At 37.4% G+C, this 20,915-nt stretch overlaps 1 protein-coding gene across 2 annotated transcripts in view; it reads left to right on the forward strand.

Moving 5' to 3' along the window:
* Smc2 (structural maintenance of chromosomes 2) overlaps positions 1-19,301 on the forward strand; it is a 46,276-nt gene extending 26,975 nt beyond the window's left edge. For both annotated transcript variants that reach the window (XM_087549698.1, NM_001108666.3), the window contains 8 exon segments: positions 536-729; positions 1,548-1,691; positions 5,853-6,047; positions 7,702-7,902; positions 9,213-9,329; positions 13,623-13,783; positions 15,957-16,104; positions 17,559-19,301. In XM_087549698.1, coding sequence (XP_087405824.1) covers positions 536-729; positions 1,548-1,691; positions 5,853-6,047; positions 7,702-7,902; positions 9,213-9,329; positions 13,623-13,783; positions 15,957-16,104; positions 17,559-17,717 — 1,319 coding nt within the window. In that variant the 3' untranslated portion in view covers positions 17,718-19,301.
* Positions 19,302-20,915: the final 1,614 nt, after the last annotated feature.

Consider the following 20,915-nt stretch of genomic DNA (forward strand, 5'->3'; position numbering starts at 1 on the left):
GATCCTAGCTCTGACAGATGTCACACATGACAGGAGTATGTCCATTCTTCCTGTTTACTTTAATTTAAACATGTTGTCCTGGTTCTTCTCTATTGTCATGGAAGGCTACATGATTGGGCATAGGTAGGCAGAATCAGTGTAAGCTAGGAATAGCTAAGTCATGGAAATAGTGTTAACATAGTGTTGATTTGAACTGTAAGGTAGGAAGTGTAATTCAGTTCAGTAGTCTAGCATAGGCTTTGTTAATGCAAGGTTGAGTTTTATCCGTATCATTTTAAAAACAAAACCATGCCTCTGCCTCCCCACATACAAACTAATCTTTCAGAAGAAATAACTTCAGAGATTGTTAGATAACTCAAATACTGCTTTTAATAGGATTTATGTTTTATTATGCCAGTTCCAAAACATCACTAAAATGATTTAAAATATTCAAACTCTAACTTTTAATTTTTCAAAACATTTCCTAAATTGATTTGATTTATAAGCTTTTGTCTGTGTTATTAAGTTAGCCATGTTTAACTACCTTGTGATTCAGAGGAAAGTGAGGAGACATTAAAAAACACAAAAGAAATCCAAAAGAAAGCGGAAGAAAAATATGAGGCATTGGAGAATAAAATGAAAAATGCAGAAGCTGAAAGAGAGAAAGAACTGAAGGATGCTCAGAAAAAACTGGATTGTGCCAAAACAAAGGCTGATGCATCTAGCAAGAAAATGAAAGAAAAGCAACAGGTAAGGCCTTACTTAGCAAGCTTTTAAAATCGGTATATATATACATATATATGTATGTATGTATGTATGTATGTATGTATGTATGTATGTATGTATATGTGTATGTATGTCATGGGCTGGCCACTCATCAGTGTTGATTCTAAAATTAAAACAATTTATATAAATTGTAAATTATGCATCTTACAAGCCACTGTTCTGTAAATTCTGCAATTGAGTCAAGCAAATCTTGATGTTGTGTGTGTCTTTGATCAGAGGATTAACAGATTGATGTTCCTGTTTATCATTACCTTGTGGATATGCAATGTTAGATATTAAAGTATGCTATATTAACAAGGTGTCATAAGGTTGTAGACTGATCTCTAATATTTTTTGCATGGTGACAGAACTGGGATTTGGATGTGTTTATGTCTCCAAAGACTATATTCTAAATTTTACAAACTTTCAACCCAGCTTAAAATTCTTTCATTAAATATCTTCACAATAATTCGCCAGTGAACTAAAAATCTATATTAGAAAACAAAATCAAGATACAAAGGCTTTTGCACACTGAAAAATGTTGTCACCAAAGCTCACTACTTCATGTTATAAAATTTTATAACTTCTATAGTATAATTACAGGTAAACGAAATAAACTATGCAGTTTTCTAAGGTCAAAATTTTAAAAGGGATTATTAGCTTCTGTTTTCTTTTTCTGAGATAACAGCTTGGCCTGTTTATAGTTTAATACTAAACAGTCATACTTAAATATAAGTGCTGTTAATCTCTGTGTGGAACTAAATTACTCGTCAGCAGTTAACCTTCAATGTGTGTTTCTGTAGGAGGTTGAAGCTATCACTCTGGAGCTAGAGGAGCTCAAAAGAGAGCATGCATCTAACGAACAGCAGCTTGATGCTGTGAATGAAGCCATCAAAGCCTATGAAGGGCAGATTGAAATAATGGCAGCTGAGGTGGCCAAAAACAAGGTAAGAAGAAATTTTACTGCATTCATAGAAGTTTGGGTTTAAGAAGCACACAGAAGATAGCCTGGTGTGTGTGTGGGGGGGGGGGGGGGAGTGGGGTCCTGAGAGGCCAACCCCCAGGGCTGTAGCTCCTGGGAGAGTGTAGGTCCCTTTGATTTCAGAGAAAGAGGGAGGTCCCTTGTCAAGTGGTTGCTGAGTATTCCACAGAAATGCCTTTTAGGTGAGCTGTGGGTCTCAGGCTGGCCAGAATTGAAGACTAGGGGTAGGGAGGGAGCTTGTAGTGTGAGGAAGAAAGGCAGGCATCTGGTTATTGACGTAGCGGATTGGGGGAAGTTGGAGAGGAGTTAAGATGTACCCATTATCAGAGTGAGGGATGTGTCAGGGTCGCACTCTTTCTCTTACAATCTCATAACCTAAGCCTGGAAGTCTCTTAAGAGAATTAGTGAGAATTAGGTCCCTGTTGTTTTCCTGGAATTGGTCACATGGGAGTCTGTTACAGTTTCAGATTCAGAAGCTCTTGGTGTGAGGTTTCCATATTCTGCACGGCAGCTTTGATGCTGTGGGTGGGCCTGGCTCCTAACCCAAAATTTAATGCTCATCTACTTATGAAATGTTGAATTAACATGATTGATTTAGTGCTCTATGTCTTCATTTATAATCAGAGCATGAAGTGAAATGGGAATTCCAGAAAGTTATAAAATCACAGCAGATTTTCATTCTGAATTGACTCAAATCCATGAGGGAAAAGGAACAGAGTTTTAAAAAAAAATTGTTAGGGTGAAAGGATTGATCACTAGAGGTAAAGAGAATTCTAAGGTGCATAAGAACAATAGGAAGAAGCAGGTGTTACCCCAGGACTGAGGTGATTGATCCACAGATACAGCCTTGGAGCCCCTCTTTACTCCCCAGGCTGAGGACCCGAGCTCTGACTGCAGAGCTGTGACTCATTTGGTTTGCCAGACAAAGCTATCTGCAGAGAGGCTGTGTATGTGGCTCCTGAGAAACAGATTTCTGTGAGGACTTCCTTTGGGTGATATCCAGCCTGGAGCCATGTAACGTCCCATGGTAGGACATATGTGGTACTGTCCCCTGGACTTGGTAAGCTACCTTTGAGACAAGCACACTGAAACCAGCAGGCACAGCTCTGCCCTCCTACAGTGTCTCTATAGTGGTGTACACTGTAAAGCAGCAATCGTGTTGCAGTTGATAAGGAGAAAAGGACAGTCCTCAGAAGCGGGACTGTGAAGGCTGAGTCATACACGCTTGTTCTTAACCTGTTGTAATCATTTTAAATAGTCTTTTGTAGTACTTCTACACCTGCATCTCTAGTATGACCTCCATTTTTCAAGTGCTTGTGTGTTTAGCTGAGATGCTGTTGTTATAAGAGGCATGAGTTTTGTGTTAACTAAATGCATATTTACAGAGGTCTTCCATCCACATAGGAACTTCATAGTAAAGAGCATTTTACCTTTGCCATGTACTTGTGTCCTGTTGCTTTTCCCTTAAGAGTGGTTGCTTTTTTAAATTATTATTTTATTTTTCATTTTACACCCCAATTACAGCCCCCTTCCTCCTCTCTTCCCACTCCCACTCTTACAAATCACTTCCCCCATTGTTCCCTCCCCTTCTCTTTTATACCACCCAACCCTGAAACAACTAGTTCCAGCAGGTTTAGACACATTCTCTCACACTGAGGCCCAGCCAGGCAGTACAGGTAGGTAATCCAATAGCAGGAAACAGACTAAGACAGCCCCGGTTCCCACATGAAGACCAAGTAGCACATTTGCCACAAATGTGTAAGGAGTCTAGGTCTAGTTCCTACACGCTCCCTGATTGGTGGCCCAGGCCCTGTGACCCCCATGATCCTAGTTTAGTTGACTCTGTATGTCTTCTCGCTCACTTATATCCCTGATTTTTCCACAAGACTCCCCGAGCTCCTCCTGATGTCTGGCTGCGGGTCTCTGCTTGTGCCTCCATCTGCTGCTGGGTGAAGCCTCTCAGGAGACAGTTGTGCCAGGTTCCTGACTGCAAACATAGCAGAGCATCATTCACCATGTTGGTTGGCTCTCACATGGGATGGGTCTTGAGTTGAGGCAGTCAGTGGTTGGCTGTTCCTTCAGTCTCTTTGTCCATGCACATCTTGTAGGTTGAAGGTTTTGTGGATGGATTCATGTCACCCTCCTTCCTCCTACCTCCCTATAAGAGGTGGCCACTTCTATCTCCTTCTGGTTGGAATCTCAGCTTGAGTCACCCCATATGCTCCCTGTATCCTCCTCCATCCCAGGAGAGCTAGTCACTGGACATGCCCATCAGTGGTTTCTGTGAGAATGATTGCTTCTTCATGTAGCCTGTGGTATTTTCGAAAGTGTGTGCTTCGCTCTTGACATTATTTCTGATTACATTCCATTTTGCTAACACATTATTACATACTACATTAGTAGCAGAATAACAATTTTTAACGATTCATTTTCTGACTAAGAATTTATAATTTGTCTCAACTTTATAGTTCATGTTGATTGGATGTTTTGCACAGTGTATGTTCAATTTTCCTTTCTTGCCTCCAAGGAAATTTTAATTTTTGTTGTTCTGGTTTCCTTTATTTTGCTTTTCTTAATCTTAATTTCTTCCTTTGTCTTATACTATGCACTATCAACATCATGTTATTCTTCTTTTAATAGGAAACTGTAAGATAGATGAGTTAGTTTTTAAAGGTTGTTCAGTCAAGCTTTACCTTAAAAATTATTTCCTTTTGCTGATAGAGCAGATAAGCACACTCCCTGGGAGCTAAGGAGAGAAATTAACTTCCTACTAACTAACTGGCTTGAGACAAACAAGATTAAAACTCCATTTCTGCTCAGTCTGAAGTGATAGGGCTCATGTGTATTTTCTCCCAGTGCAGAAAACACTGGCAGCTGCATCTGCAGTAGTGCTCCTTTTCAATCAGCCTGGGTCTTCATATGCCTGCCTCTGTCACAGATACTTAGAGTTGATAAGACTGGGTATTAGTTCCCCTTTAATGTATCAGAATTTCACTCATTTTTTCTTCAAAAGGTTTTAAGAGCTAAAATATCTTTAGATTTTAAGATAAGCCTTGATTTTTTTCACTCGTGTAAAAGACCATTAATGAACATGTCTAGGGATTATAAAGAAATTAAATCAATCTGAGCACATGTAACAATCCGAGGTGTAGAAGAACATTGTTGCTCTGTTATATTCTGTTATTTCTCTAATGTGCCCCTCCCCAATCTAAATTATTATTGATGTTTACTTAGGAAATCATTTCTTAGAGTCTTTTGGCAGATTATTGTACTTGACTTTGTCTTAGTTTTCTTCCCCCTAATGTAAGTATACGAAGAGCTATGGGTTCTCTCCTTTTGTCTCATGGAAAGACTGTCCTGTGAGTTTGGGATCTTATCTTTACTACAAGGACCTTCCAAATCCAGGATAAAGAAAAGGGGCTTGAGGGAGTTGGTAGGAGATGAAACCACCCTGTAATTAGTCTTTTGAAAGTTAGGTAGCCTCCTCTTAGGTAGCCTCCACTTAGGTAGCCTCCTCTTAGATCTAGCAGATGGCCCTGAGAGTCAGGATAAGAAATTTTTCTTTGCACCAAGTCTGTTGGTTTCAACAAAATGGGTTCCCCGTGTTTCTTTTGACCCCTGTGTTCACATCAAATGCTATGACATTCTGTTACAGGTCAAACTCCTATCACCTTATATTTGCAGAAGGGAAACTTCCTAGGTCAGGTTATCTTACCTTGAGCCCTTATCTTTGCCCTTCCTCTTGTTCTTTAGGGATCTCTCAGTTTATCTTCTTGTTAGGTAACTGCTCAGAACTATACTTTTTAAACCGAGAGACATAGTAGGTCAGAGTTTGTAGTCACTCCTCCCAGACTTTCATTCCCCTACACTACATGTAGTAAATGTCTTGTTTATAACATGGATTGAATATCAGCCCAATTCTTTTGGTGGTAATCTGAAGTTTACCTCATGCTTGGATTCACGACTCATTTTACTCTGGGTTTAAAATGTCAAGAGTTATATAACCATTAAATGGAGTCATATTGACATGCTTTCCAAGTCTGTCAGACACACTTGAAGCAGAATTAAAATTCTTACTCATTACCTTAATTATATTCATTATTTTTTCTTTCTGTTGTTAATTTAGGAATCAGTTAATAAAGCTCAAAATGAGCTGATGAAGCAAAAAGAAATAATAACAGCCCAGGACAACATAATTAAAGATAAATGTGCGGAAGTGGCAAAACACAATTTGCAAAACAATGATTCTCAGCTTAAAATTAAGGAGTTAGACCACAGCATAAGCAAACACAAGCGGGAAGCTGACGACGCTGCTGCGAAGGTACGGTTATGTTTAGTTTTACAACCTGGATAATCAGGCTTTTGTTTCTGAGCTGCTGAACAATTCTAGGAACTAGGAAACAAATGGCTACAAATAGGCTACCAATGACAGAAGTATAGCCTAAGGTATGTTTGAGTTTACAGCAGTGATCACTGCTGTCACTACCAGTCGTTTTCAATAATAGCCCAAATGATTTGTTTTTAAATTTAATTGACACATTTATTCCTCTCTATAAGATGTATTTCTGTAATATTTAATGGTATCCAATGTGATTGGTAATCTTATTCATATTTACTGATAAAATGTATTATTAGTAATAATAATATACACTATCTTATTACAAGTTGAATTTGAAGAACTCACAAATGTGTGTGTGTGTGTGTGTGTGTGTGTGTGTGTGTGTGTGTGTCTCATTGTAAAGACATTGGTTTTTCAGAGATGCAAATGATTTTGTACAGTGCAAAGCTATCCTCAGTTTTTAGTTGCACTTGAGATGTCTTCCTTTGCTAGACATTTTAAAGACTGTGGTTGCCTTTGTAATAAATTATTCCATCAGACACTGTACTGAAGCTACAGGGATAGGTAACACATCCATCCAGCACCTTCAGAGACCTCAGAGTCATCAGTAGCCAGACTGTAGTTGAAAGTTTACTTTGTGTTTTAGATCTACCACACAGTTGAAGTAAATAGATTTGACAAGGACTGCACTCTACTGGTAAGAAGGAAACTCAGGCAGTGTAGAGGAAAGCCACTAAGGATTATAATTCCAAATTTGAAGTACTTGTACTATATGAAACATTACAGTTTATCTTGCCAGAAGAGGTGAAAGTAGGGATAGTCAGCATTCAGGGCTTTGTTTTTCCTTAGGTTATAATTCTGAGAAATGATTATGTAGTCACAGTTAGGTTTTCATGACTTCATCAAATATTGTGGCTATTTCTAAGGAACTTAAGCTACACACAAATTACTTTTTGAAGCAATAGGTTGGATTAGGTAAAATCTGAATGACTCTCATCTGATTTAATTTTAATAGGGATGTTTTGAATATACAAATGAAGCATCTTCAATCTGGGAATCTTAAGTGCTTCAAAATTTAAACCATTTTGTGTGCCAACATGCCATGTGGAGAAAATCAACACCCGGTCTACTGGACCCGGTCAGAACCAAAGTCAAGACGCAGTAAAGATGTCATGGGAAATCATCTTCAGATTTCCTGTGAATGTTCTGTTTTGACTTAGATCCTATATCTGAGATATCTCACCATATATATGTGTGTGTGTGTGTGTGTGTGTGTGTGTGTGTATAAATTCCAAAATTGGAATAACAAAACCAAACCAAAACATTTCTGGACCAGAGTATCTTGGAACAAAAGACATTCAATTTGACTTTGTAATGATACTCATTTTTTCATTTATCCTGGCTAATGCTTGGTGGGAAGATGATTCTGTGCATTGTACTTCATAAGTCTGCAATCCCCAGAAAGGAATTCATCCTTACTGCTATTGAGAAGCCATCCACCCTTCCTTTTTCTGTGTCATTGTGATTTTTTTTCTTCCAAAATACTTGTTTTAAAACTAGTAAGCATTTAGGAAACTGGCTTGAAAATGTTTGTTTTGAATATAATTTTATTTCTTTCTTTTGCATGCGTGGCCAGGTATCCAAAATGTTGAATGATTATGACTGGATTAATGCTGAGAAACACCTCTTTGGCCAACCTAATAGTGCCTATGATTTCAAAACAAACAACCCCAAAGAAGCTGGCCAGAGACTTCAGAAGTTGCAAGAAGTAAAAGAGAAACTAGGGAGAAATGTCAACATGAGAGCTATGAATGTGCTGACAGAAGCGGAAGAGCGGGTGAGTGTCCTCCCTAGCAGCGTTGTCCATAGTGGAACAGCATAGCATCTGTGAGGTTTATGGCCTCTCTGCCTAATGTAGTAGGATCTTTCTATTTCTGTTTACCTGTTCCTCCGTTTTCTTTATTTCTTCTTTGTTTTTTGCTGTAGATTAGTTCACTTTCTGTTGTCTTGTATTGGCAGCTTTTGCTGTCTGCTATAAACATGTTTGCCTTACTTTGATGAGACATGACCAAGGAAGCTTTTATAAAAAGAAGCATTTAATTGGAGTTGCTTACAATTTCAGAGGTTCATTGTCATCATGATGGCAGCATGGCAATATGCAGACAGGGGCTGAAGCAGTAGCTGAGAGTTATACCGTGCTCTGTGTAGGAGGCAAGAAATTTCAAAGCCCATCCCCAGTGATCCACTTTCATCAACAAGGTCACACCTAATCCTTTTAGTACTTTACAATAGTTCCATCCCATGGTGACTAATGTTCAAATATATGGCCATTTTTATGTAAACCACTTACTCTTAGACTTGCCTTGTGAATATGGTTTGCTGCTGGTCTGTACCCTCACTCCTTATACCCTGAGGTCTGAGTTCTTCCTCTAGTGTTTATTAAAACCATTGTATAAGTAATGACTAAAACTGCTAAGTGGGTATTACCCACCATTTTACTATAATTCCAGCAGCATTTTCTTGCTTTTAACACTCTCAGTTCCTTGATAGTGTATCCATCTCCTCTTTCGTGACAAAAGGTTTACAGTCTAGGATGAGAATTTAGTATCACTTATTAATGAACCTGAGATGAAGTACTGTGAGGAAGTCGCCCTACTGAGAATCTCACAGGGAAAGAGCATTCTCAGGAACTGTATGCTTTATGTTTTTCTTTTAATTCAGCAAAATTCATTTTGTACTTTGTATTAGAGAATAAGATATGTATGGAATTGATACTAATTCAAAACATGGGACATATACATCATGGTCAAGAATTAAAAGTTTATTCCTGGCACTGATAAAACTGACAGATTTGTACTTAAGTTTTCATGTGACATTTTCCAGCTTGACTCAAATGCTACGAAGAAAAAGGACTATTACTGTAACCTAACTATTTTTAGGACTTAACAAATTCTTGGTTTTGGTAGTTGAATTTTTCTGTATGTGGTTACAGGAGAAGGGTTTACTTTTCTCATAGCTTTGTTTGTATTATAGTTCTGGTACATTGTATCTTTCTAGTAAATAGGATGAGACTTATTTGACTGACTAAACTCATGAATGAGAAAGAAATTTTGTATTTTACAAATAAATTGTCTATTTTCCTTTCAGTATAATGATTTGATGAAGAAGAAAAGAATTGTAGAAAATGACAAATCCAAAATCCTTGCAACTATAGAAGATCTTGACCAGAAGAAAAATCAGGCCCTAAATATTGCTTGGCAAAAGGTACTTGAATCCCAAAATGTAATCCCAAGGCGAGGATGAAGGATCACCTCAGCAGGTTACACTATGAAAGCGGCTAGCTCAGTGTGGCGTGAATGAGTCGAGTGTTCGCAACCTGACTCATGCCTTGTAGACGAGTGTTCGCAACCTGACTCATGCCTTGTAGACATTTTCAAATGTGCGTTGTCTTTTTGACTTTACTACAAGACCTAGATAAGTCTATGTCACATCGGCGTCTGCCATGACTGTTACTTTCAAAGGGAATACCGCTTACTCTGTCTGCTCTTTGAGACTACACCCTTTACAACACTAAAAGCAGCACGTCACACTTTGACAGGAGACTTAGAAATGAGAACCTTCTAAGGACTGTTTTACCATCCATTGTTTTTCTTGCCATTTCTAAAACATTTCTATATTCCAAATCTATATATCTCAAACTATAATGCCAAAATACAGGTTTGAGTATAGTTACAGTGTAATGATGATGATGATTTGCAAGTTCTGTAAATTGACACTTCAAAATAAATAGCGAGACTTTAGAAAATTATCTTTTTTATTGACATATAGTAACTGTACATGTTTAAAGTATGTGCAGTGACATTTTAGTATATGTAGTGTATAATAATGAGACACAGGCATTCAACATACTTCAAACTTCTAAGAACATCAAAATCCTGTTTTCAAACCATTTTAATTTATTCATTAATTGCAGTCAACAATGGTTATCCTGTGATACAAAGCAGAATTAAGTCCTCTCATCTAAAGGCACATCTGCACCTATTGGCCGCCTTCTTTCTAGTCCTTCCCTGGGCAGTCCTTACCAGGCTCCTCATGGCTCTTTTCCTCTAAAGCTTTACCCTTCATATCGGCAGTAGTTAACTTTTCTCATTGCTGTGACAAAAAAAGGGGTTCTTTTGGTTCACATTTTGGGGATATACTCCATCACAGCAGGGAAGGCTGGAGGCAGGAGTAGCGGGCCACTGATCACATTGTTCCCCAGTTAGTTTGCTCAGTCTTTAGTTCAGTCTGTACAATATCACTCATTCAGGATAGGCTTTCTTGTCTCTGTTAAAGCTCTCTACAAGTGACCTTAAAGATACGACCAGGGAGTTGCCTCTAAGTGACTGTAAATCTTGTCAGTTTGTCAGGCAAGACTACAACATAAAATAATATGCAATATTTGTATTTCTGTGCTGAATATTTCATTTAGCATAATCTTTAGCAGAATGTTACATCTTTTGCGGCTAGTTAATATTCTACACTGTATGTGTATCAGTTATATCACATTTTCATTATATACTTATTTATTAATAGGCCCCTATGTTGGTTTCATATTTGACTCTTTCTGCATTTTTGACGGCATCATAATTTTTTTCCTATCAACTATATTACTTGAGTGAGATGGTAGATCATTATAGTTTTGATTTATATTAGTGATGTTGATAATTTTTCCTTTCCTTTTTGGCTTTTGTATAACTGTTTTGAAGTAATTTCTATTCAGGTCATTTACCCATTTTTAAATCAGGTTTTGTTCCTAAGTTTAAGTTACATGTACATTTCATGTAGTAATGCTTTGTAAGTTTATAGATCTCCCATTGTTCAGATTGTTTTTCCTCATTGTTGACTGTTCTTAGTTTTAGTTTTTTAATGTCATATTCTAAATGTCTTTGTCTCTTCCCAGTTTTGATTTAAAGTCTATTAGAGCTGATCTAAGTGTGTCTCCGCTGCTCACTTTCCGTTTCTGCTTGCATGTTCCTATTCATTTTCAGTCCTTGTTTACATATTTTATGGGTAAACTTGAGCTTCTTCTAGGCATTGTACTATTGTATCTAGCTGTTGCCTTTATCACTCAGTCTGTATCTTAAAGAAATCTACCCTTTTACCTCAGAGGTGTTAGTGATGAAGATACACTATCTCATTGTGTTAAACAGTTCCATTTTCAGAGCTTCTTCATTTCTCTCTTCCTTTCTTGGTCATCTTTGTGGTTTGGTAATTTTCTGTGTTGGTAGAATTTTCTTCTTTTATTTAACGATCATCTGCGTCTGTTCCACTGTATTATAACTTTTGTTTCCTGCATCATATTCAGTGTGGAGTACCTAAAGCAGGACCATTTGGGTGCTGACAAGTCCTGCAGTCTGTTTTACCTCAGAAACGTTTCCTTTTTTCCTGATGGAAGGTTTGCTGGCTAGCTGTGTCTTAATTGATAGGAGTTTTTGTTTTGTTTTTATGAATTTGATTATCATTCCATATTAGCAAAATTGAAATAATTTCATGTATTTTATCTGAGTATACAATAAAATAAAAAAGTATTAAAGTAGCAAAAAAACCTATGGACTCTACACAGATTTGTGGAGACTAAATATCCAGCTACTGAATCATGAATGGGTCATTACTAGACTTAAAGGAACTTTTCAACCTAGAATTGAATGAGATAAACATGCCAAAATGTAAGGGACAGAATAAAAGCAGTGCTGTGATGGAAACTGACCTAACAGTGCAGCTCAGGGCCTTAGAGAAACGAGCAGCCAAAGGCTAAATCCGTGGATGGAATGTTAATGTTAGGGCAGAAATTAATGAATTAATAGGAAATATAACAGGGAGGAAGAGTTAATACCACAGATAACAGTGTAATTCAGAAATTCATCAGGGCCTATTTTAATAAAATATATTAAATTAGAAAATTAAAAGAAAGGAGCTTCTAGATTCATACTCATGACCTTACTTCTGTTGTGAAGAAACACTGTAACTGCAGCAGTTTATAAAAGGAAGTATTCTGTCAGGGGCTTACAGTTTTAGAAGGTTCATGACCATCATGGTAGGAGGAAGCACAGTGGCGCCCAGGCAGTCATGGCAGTAGCGAAGTAGCCGACAGTTTATATCCCGATGTGCAGGTAGGAAGCAGAGAGACTTGGCCTGGTATGGGCTTTTGACACCTGAAAGCCAACCTCCAGTAACATACTTCTCCTCTAACAAGGCCATACCCCTTTATCCCTTCCAAACAGTCAACTGAGGACCTAATGTATGAGCCCATGGGAACTATTCTCATTCTAACCACCATACCCACCGAATTAAACCAAGATGAGATGGAAACCCAAACATATAACAAGTAATAGAACTGAAGAAGTAATAAAGTCTTGCTTGACATTTGTTGACTGCGGTTTGCTCTTTCCTAATTCTCAAGATTCACCAATGTAACTTATGTCTGTGGAATATTCAGTATCTAAGTCATCATTCCTCTTCCATATTCAACAGTAACCTACTGTGTTAGAAGCTGTTAATATAAGCAAATATAGCTTTTTGGCTGAAATAATCTAAGTTCTCTAGTCCATATTTAGGAATAAGCTACATCTTTAAGTTATTTGTAGAATGTCTATCATTACTTACATAATACCTAGGATAATTTCATGACCTGATGGAATCATTGCCAAATCTCACCTAATCTTTAAAGAACTAATACCAGTTCTTCTTAAATTATTCTATAAAATCAAAAAGAATGGAATGCTGCCAAACCATCATTTCCAGTCCTGTGAAAGACTCACACACACACAAACACACGCACTCTCAAGAAAAGAGATAATCATAGTTCAACCTTTTCATATGCAGAAACTTGACTCATTTATAAAGCATATAAAATTAATACTGGGTTGTAGAAAAATACCCCCTAATGGTTCAGATTTAGTACAAATGAGACTCTATTTTGCAAAATGAATTTGCTCTTTCCTGATTGCCAAGGTTTTTGTAGTGCCACTGATGTTTACTGAATAATCAGCATGGGTCATCATTCTTTATTTTCTCAATTTTGAACACTAACTTAATGTGATAGAAGGTATTGGTACTCACATAGATATACTTCTTTTGGCTAAGATAAAATGTGTTCCTTAGTTATGTCCATATTCAGAAATACTGCTTGACCCTAGGAGATTTTTTTAATATATTTACTCGTGTATTTTGTGTGCTTGCCCCTGAATCTGAAGATTTCCCTAGAGAACATGGCTGTTAAATCCTGGAAGATACACATTTGACAAGGGGCAGTGCTAGTTTCTTTGTGGTTTGCTCACATTTGTCTTCTGGCTGTAAAAGTTATTGGCCATGTTCGTAAGACAGATGGCAAAATGCTGATCAGGTGTATGTGAATGTGCATTGATCACCCCGTTTGGCCTGCTGTAGCAATTCAGACAGGTCAAATGGCTTCCCCAAATTCTCTTCCCAACAATGCAGTGGATCTCTTGAGTTGCATGTAAATATCCTAACAATTGGAAAATATTCTGATGCTTTAATGTGATTTTTTTAATCTAGGTGAACAAAGACTTTGGCTCTATTTTTTCTACCCTTTTGCCTGGTGCCAATGCTATGCTTGCACCACCAGAAGGGCAGACAGTTTTAGATGGTCTGGAGTTCAAGGTTGCCTTAGGAAATACATGGAAAGAAAACCTAACTGAGCTTAGTGGTGGTCAGAGGTACGTAATCCCCTTACAATTTATAATTTCTCATGGTTATTTTATTATATTTCATAATTTTATTTACTTTGTAATTCTGTTTCAGTTTTGATTTGGTTGGCTGCCTTTGAAGAATTTCTGAAGCCCAATTATGGGGCTACAGATTTGGTTAAAATATTTGTTTAAATTGGCAAATGATAACCACTGTAGCTAAGAATTGAATGTAGTTCAATGTGTGCAAACAAACAAAAACCCAGCCAGATAACTAAATAAAATCTAGGAGCAACAACTTGATAAATGTTTAAAATTGAGCAAGCTTTGTAGGGCCCTGACTACCTGAAAGGAAAAATGGAAATGTTAGCCCCGTGTTTACCCATGTTACTCCCTCCTGACAATTAGCAAGGGTTAACAACTAGAATTTAATAGCCTCACTACCTGAAAGACACATGGTCTGTAGTTTGAGGAAGCAGCAGAGAAGTTAACGTTAGTTCTGCGTGTTCCTAAACTGAACACTGTTTTAGACAAACCTTAGAAAACCGAACAGTCAGCCCTGACATCAATTTTATCACAAAAAGAACACTACCTCCTTAACGAAATAGACACTAAACATAGTGTTCAATATTTAATAAGAATTATAAGACACTATGTGGGATGGCTGACATCTGTATTATCAGGACTCCGAGGGCACAATTTTGAGTACATCTTGGTGTACAAGATGTGAGCTGAGTCTGGGCTACACAGCAAAACTGATTTTAAAATAATAATAATATTCATAAGTTTGCAAGAGAAAATTCTAAGTGTGGTGACCTAGAGAAGAATCATTCTTTCAAAGAAGCTGGCGTGGTGAGATTAGTAAGTGTGAAATTTAGATTAACATTTTTTCAGGAACTACAATGGAAAATGCTAACAAACAGATAAAACCCTTTAAAAATAATGAAGTGAAAATATAGAGATAAAACATAAGTGTAATATAAAGTTCCCAAGATTAATGAATTAGACAACATAAAATGAAGAAGAGGTAAGCTGTATACCAGTCATATCTAGTCAAGCTCAACTGAGGAGGGGGAAAATCCCTCAACATCAGTTTGCTGTCCTGTGGAAGCTGCCTGACACATAGGGAATTCGTGTTCTAAAATTAAAGGAAAACGGGACAGATCTACTTAAATGATGACATCAGGTCTCTCACATATGTTGAATTCTGTAAAGACAGTCATTTGAGCTAGTGGTAAGATTAGCTCATAGACACACAAGACTTACAAGATTACTGGAAACCCATGTATATGTTAGAAAACTTTCAGAGGCAGCCAGCAAAAAACAAACAAACAAACCCACATAGCATAGAGGTAAGAATGATTTGAGACTTTAGACTTCTTATCCCAAACTGCCAGCTAGAAGTTTTAGAGCATTTAGAAAGTGCTAAATGGGTCAACCTAGATTTCTGAGTCTAAGAGAAACATTTATATTGAAGCCAATAGACTTTATCCAACAGAAGCCAAAAGACATTCATAATTTAGAAAATTATAAAAAAAATTGATACCTGTGGGGTTTTTATGAAGTTGTTTGTAATCTTTTGAGTAGAAATATAATCTAATTTATCTGTATATGCATATATAGCACAGACATATATGGTGTATATATTATATGTATGGGTACATGTATAATAACATTTTTTAAAGGGGTAACTAAGTTGATATTGTTTCCTTAATAAATCTATAGCCAGTCTCTCACCTGACACCTAGGCTCTAAATAAGCAATTGAGGTAGGGATAAATGTCACTTGTTATAAAGTAATATGATCTGGAGCTGTCAGGAGAGCTAACTCCTAGTTATCGCTGGCTGCTTTTCTAGAAGACATAGATTTAATTGCCAGTACCCACATGATGACTCACAACCTTCTATAACTCCAGTTGCAGGCGTGGCGTGTGAGGGCAGTAGGCAGGTATGTAGTGCACAAACACATGCAGGCATATTAATAAAAGAGTAATTTTTAAGTAGTAACTTGATCTTTAGTATAAATGCCACATGTAATAAGAGTATTAAAGTTGTCTCAGGAAAGTAATAACCTTGTAAAGAGAAGTTTAGAATCTAGGATGAATCTACTACTTACAATGCCAAGGACATCGCAGATTTGCTTTAGTGTTTTGGTCCAGTGTCTTATAAGTGCTTATGGCTTACGTCCTCCGCCATTTTCTCAGGTCTCTGGTGGCTCTCTCACTAATATTGTCCATGCTCCTCTTCAAACCTGCTCCAATTTATATCTTGGACGAGGTGGATGCGGCCTTAGATCTTTCTCATACCCAGAACATCGGACAGATGCTGCGAACTCACTTCACACATTCTCAAGTAAGGACCACTCCAAAAGCTCTCAGTAGAAGGAAACAGTTTCTTTTGGTTTGTTTTATGAACTAAGACTTTATTAGTAATCGTCATTAAGTTAGATATTCGCGATTGCGGCTATAGCTCAGTACTGTGCAAATTATCAAGTGGGGATCAGTCCCCCTTGAAGGAAAGAACCCGACGTCATCATCAACACTGTTGGTTTTAGCGTGATGAAGAGTACAACTTAATTGTCTTCTTTAGCTGTTTGCTACAAGAGTGCCACTCAAGGGGCTGGTTAAGGGCACTGACTGCTCTTCCAGAGGTCCTGAGTTCAATTCCCAGCAACCACATGGTGGCTCAGAACCATCTGTAATGGGATCTGATGCCCTCTTCTGGTGTGTCTGAAGACAGCTACAGTGTACTCAGATACATAAAATATATAAATAAATCTTAAAAAAAAAAAAAAGAATGCCACTCAAATACAACTGCTTCAAGAATGTACTTAAGACATCAAAAAATGTGGCATAAAATGGGGGTTAACTTGGCTAAACATCGAGAAAATCCCTTAAAGCTAAAAAGAGAGGTTTTTTTTGTTGTTGTTTGGTTGTTTTGTTTTGTTTTTATTGCTACAAGAGCCATACTTCCAATGTGACTGAATAAGACACTGTGTTACACAGTTGTGGGGTCTCTGCTCAGTCCTGTCACTCTGGAATAATTAATGTCTCATGGCAGCTCCTGTGGGGCCTTTCCTCGTTACATGAAGGTGAGGTCTGCATGGGAAGAGAACTGTACAAACCTGCAATCCACTTTCGTATTATTAAATTTATCACAGAAAATTATTTCACTAAGGATTAGAGCCAGCAATAAAATAGGGAATGCCAACCACGAAAGTCAGCTCTGGGAAGTAATAGCCCTAAGGAATGAAACACTGAGGCTGACGGTACAGAACTTCTAAGATAAAAGAACATCACTATTCATGGGGGACAGAGTGCCACAGCTGTCTTCAGCTGTTACTTGAGAATGGGCTTGTTTAAGGAAGAGAGCACAGTGATCTCCAGATAATTTTTTTTTTATTAAAATACAGTTACATCATTTTCTCTTTTTTCTTAATTCTCCTCTCTTTAACCCCCAACCTTGTTCTCTAAAATTCATGGCCTCTTTAGTTAGACATACACCAAAAACATATCTATTTCTAAGTATATAAATATAATTTTCTTGGTCCATATAATGTTACTTGTATGTGAAGGCTCTATTAGAAGAGGGGAGCATTGTCAGTCCAGATGGGAAAGTTTACATTTACACAGACAGCCCACCAGAGTTTACCATTTACCTTGCTGTTTTCCCTGTGCCCACTACCATCCCATGGTCTGATTCCAGTTTTTTGCTTTTGTGTTCCATTCAATTCTTAAATCGTCTTTAGAGAGTGAATATTCTTTAAGAATATTTTCTGTAATGCTTTCTCTTTCTTTTTCCTTAAGTTCATTGTGGTATCCCTCAAAGAAGGTATGTTCAACAATGCAAACGTTCTCTTCAAAACCAAGTTTGTGGATGGTGTTTCTACAGTAGCCAGATTTACACAGAGTCAAAATGGGAGGATTCCAAAGGAGGCAAAGGCCAAGGGCAAAGGACCCAGCTGAGTGCATGCCAGAAGTTCAGAGTGCGGGCGTCTCACCTTGACCTTTTACACATGAACGTTTTCAAGGATTTGGGATCTAAAGTTGTTTATATAATAATGTTAACATTATTTCCATAAGTAATTTTTGTAGCACCGGTAAAAGAGCAGATTCCTCTTTTTTTACCTAGTGTGATTATGGTCCAATTATTGTAGTTGTGATTGCATATTTTTCTTACAAAAATCTTTTTTATGTATTAAAGAACCTGAGGTACATCGAGTTGGTAAATTCTGTATGCAAATGCCAAAATACAAAGAAACAGATGAAGTTATAGGATAAATATAGCTGATAGTCAGCTTTTAACTAGTTTAATTTCTAAGGACAGTATTAATGAGTCTTCTTTTGCTTATAAAATCATTCGAATACAGAGTATTTATAAAGAAAGTCACTGGGCCAACAAAGGGGGAACATAGCAATTATGCATACACAAAGCTATTTGAGGTCGGTCCTTGTAGGGATGCAATGCCAGATCCTTGGATGGGAAATGGACCTGGAAACAATTTTTCACTGTAATGATGTTGGACTATCATGTTTATGCATGTTTAATAATTGATCTCACAAGCTTGAAATTTGCATGTTTTTTATCTTTGAGTATTTTAGTAGAAACCTGGGAAGAAATGTGTTACATAGTATTATACCTAGATTGCTCTATCTGAAGTCCTGTAATATTTTTTAAGATTTTTATCAGACTCTCATAGTCTAATCAATAATTTTTTGGACCTAGCAGATTAAATGAAAAGTATATTTTATAAGAGTCTGATAAACCTAAATAAGTCTGCCTTTTCTACCAAGAAAGTCTCCAAAGCTTGATGATTGCTGAAATTCTTGGTGCCTTCGGCTTGTCCAGGTTGAAAGTAAACTCCTTTAGAAAGCAGGAGGGGGCCAGTACACACCCTGAGAGCCTGCAGCTCGTACTGTCTCTACAGACATTTCCACGTCAGCACAGTCATGCTCGTAGTTTTCAGAGCTCTAATGTGACCTGATCTGATTTAATGATTGTGGCCCTATTTCTTCCTGATACTTAGCCTTCAGTGTTTTGCTGTTCTACTTTCTTTGATGCACCATACAGGCCCTGAGTTGGACATTTCTCAAACTTCATTTGCCATATATATCTGTGATGTTACATAGACCTTAAGTAATTTGTACCCTTGGACATTTTGGAAATTATTTCATCTGGAGGGAAGAGACAGTAAGCTGTAATATTCACTGAGCGATAGTAAAGATCACAGATAATGAACCTACACAATGTTTTGTTTTCCAAGGTCTTATAAACTGTTGGTCAAAACAGTTGTGTTTATTACACTGTCACTGATACAGTATTCTAATTTGATCACAATCTAATCAATGCCAGCTGCTAATATTTTGTATTAGGCAGTTATAAAACAGCATTGAATTCCTGTCTTAACAAACTACTTTGTTTGATTTCCTTTGTGTATAAATTATTTCCTTGTATGCATTTCTGTTTTGTGTTCTTTTGTTTTTGTATTATATATAGTTTCACTCTTGAAATTTTTGTGCATATATTAAATTTCTTTGAGGCATATTAAATGTTTGCAATACTGGCTTATTTCTATACAGAAATTGTTATATATGTCTATATATTATTATATTATGTTATACATAATTGTTATATTATGTCTATATAGAAGTTGTTAAATACTAACATTTCGTATATTCATAAGAAGGTGATTAACAGGGTTGGGGATTTAGCTCAGTGGTGGAGCGCTTGCCTAGCAAGCGCAAGGCCCTGGGTTCGGTCCTCAGCTCCGAAAAAAAAAAAAAAAGAAGGTGGATTAACTAACATTAATAACTTAAGCCAAACACTTCTTGCTTATGTGTGTATTTTCTTATTTAGTCCTCACATAACTCAGTAAGGTAAACTTTACTAGAATTCTGTTACTGAGGAAACTGAACAGAGGTTATGTAAATCGCACACAGAAATAGCACTTAGTGGTATCAGATTTGGGGGATACCTCTTTTATTTTCCTAATACCGTATATCCGTGGACTTTTCCACTGTGCCCCAGTTCCCAAATATCCATTCAGAGGCTTAATAAATGCCTAAGCCATGAGCTAAGCTCATTCCCTAACTAACTCAACTTATTATCCCATTTATTCTAACCTGGGTTCAGCTACCTGACTGATTTCCTCTCCTCCACTGTCCTTCAAAAACTCCAGTCTCTCCCTGCTGAAGCGGTGCCTTCTAATCCTGCCTTACCTTGGCTATTAGATTTTATTGACAGGTGATCCTTCCACACAGTGCACAGGTGTTTATCCCTACAATACTGTGTTGAAACCCGGGAAAGGCAACTTATACAAGAAAATATCTGAGGCAAGTGGTTCCAGAGAATGTAGAGTTCATGACTGTCATTGCTGAGAACATGACTGCAAGTGGGCAGACATGACATTGGAGTAGAAGCTATGAGCTCACATTTGGATGAGCAGCAACTTTGCCAGTTTTTAAATAGACTATTAGAAGGCTACTATGTTTTATACTTTATATCACCAAGGAGGAAACAGTGCCTCCTGGGTCTGCTCTGATTCTGACAGGCAGCAGATTGAACAATTGGGAATACTATTTAACCTTTCTACCAAGTGACAGTTTTAAGGACACAACAAGAAAAGGCGCAGTAAAAAGTAAAGCAGCTTTAACACAGGACAAGGTAGTACTCACAATGCAGATCCCTAAGGCAAGACATGCAGTCTATAGCAGCCACTTCACTACCTTCTGAAGAACACTGGTGTGTGCATAACCAGACCCTTGTAGAGTAGGAGCCTCTAACCATGAGCTATAAAATGATCACATAACCCTAAAATCCATGGTTAGCTCTGTTTTGCCAGATCCACCAACACACTTGGGAGCAACAGTACATTTTAAGATGAAGTTGGTGCATTAAATATAAATCCCTTCATTGAACCCAAGATTCCCAGATAATCCACCATTGCCATTGCTGACATGAACCCATGATTTGAGCGGACAAGAGGAGAAAGCATGAGTCACAGATGACAACACTGCTGTGGATTAAGTTTAAAGCAAAAGTACCATAGGTCTGAACACCCTGAAAGATGGTGGCAAGTGAGAAGTCCAATGGGTAGATTTAAATGTTGCAGTTGGCCTTGTACTTTGTGTGGAAACCAGACCAAACATTAAAAATATATGAAG

This window comes from Rattus norvegicus, chromosome 5, assembly GCF_021556685.1.
Source record: "Rattus norvegicus strain SHRSP/BbbUtx chromosome 5, alternate assembly SHRSP_T2T, whole genome shotgun sequence".
Lineage (NCBI taxonomy): Eukaryota > Metazoa > Chordata > Mammalia > Rodentia > Muridae > Rattus > Rattus norvegicus.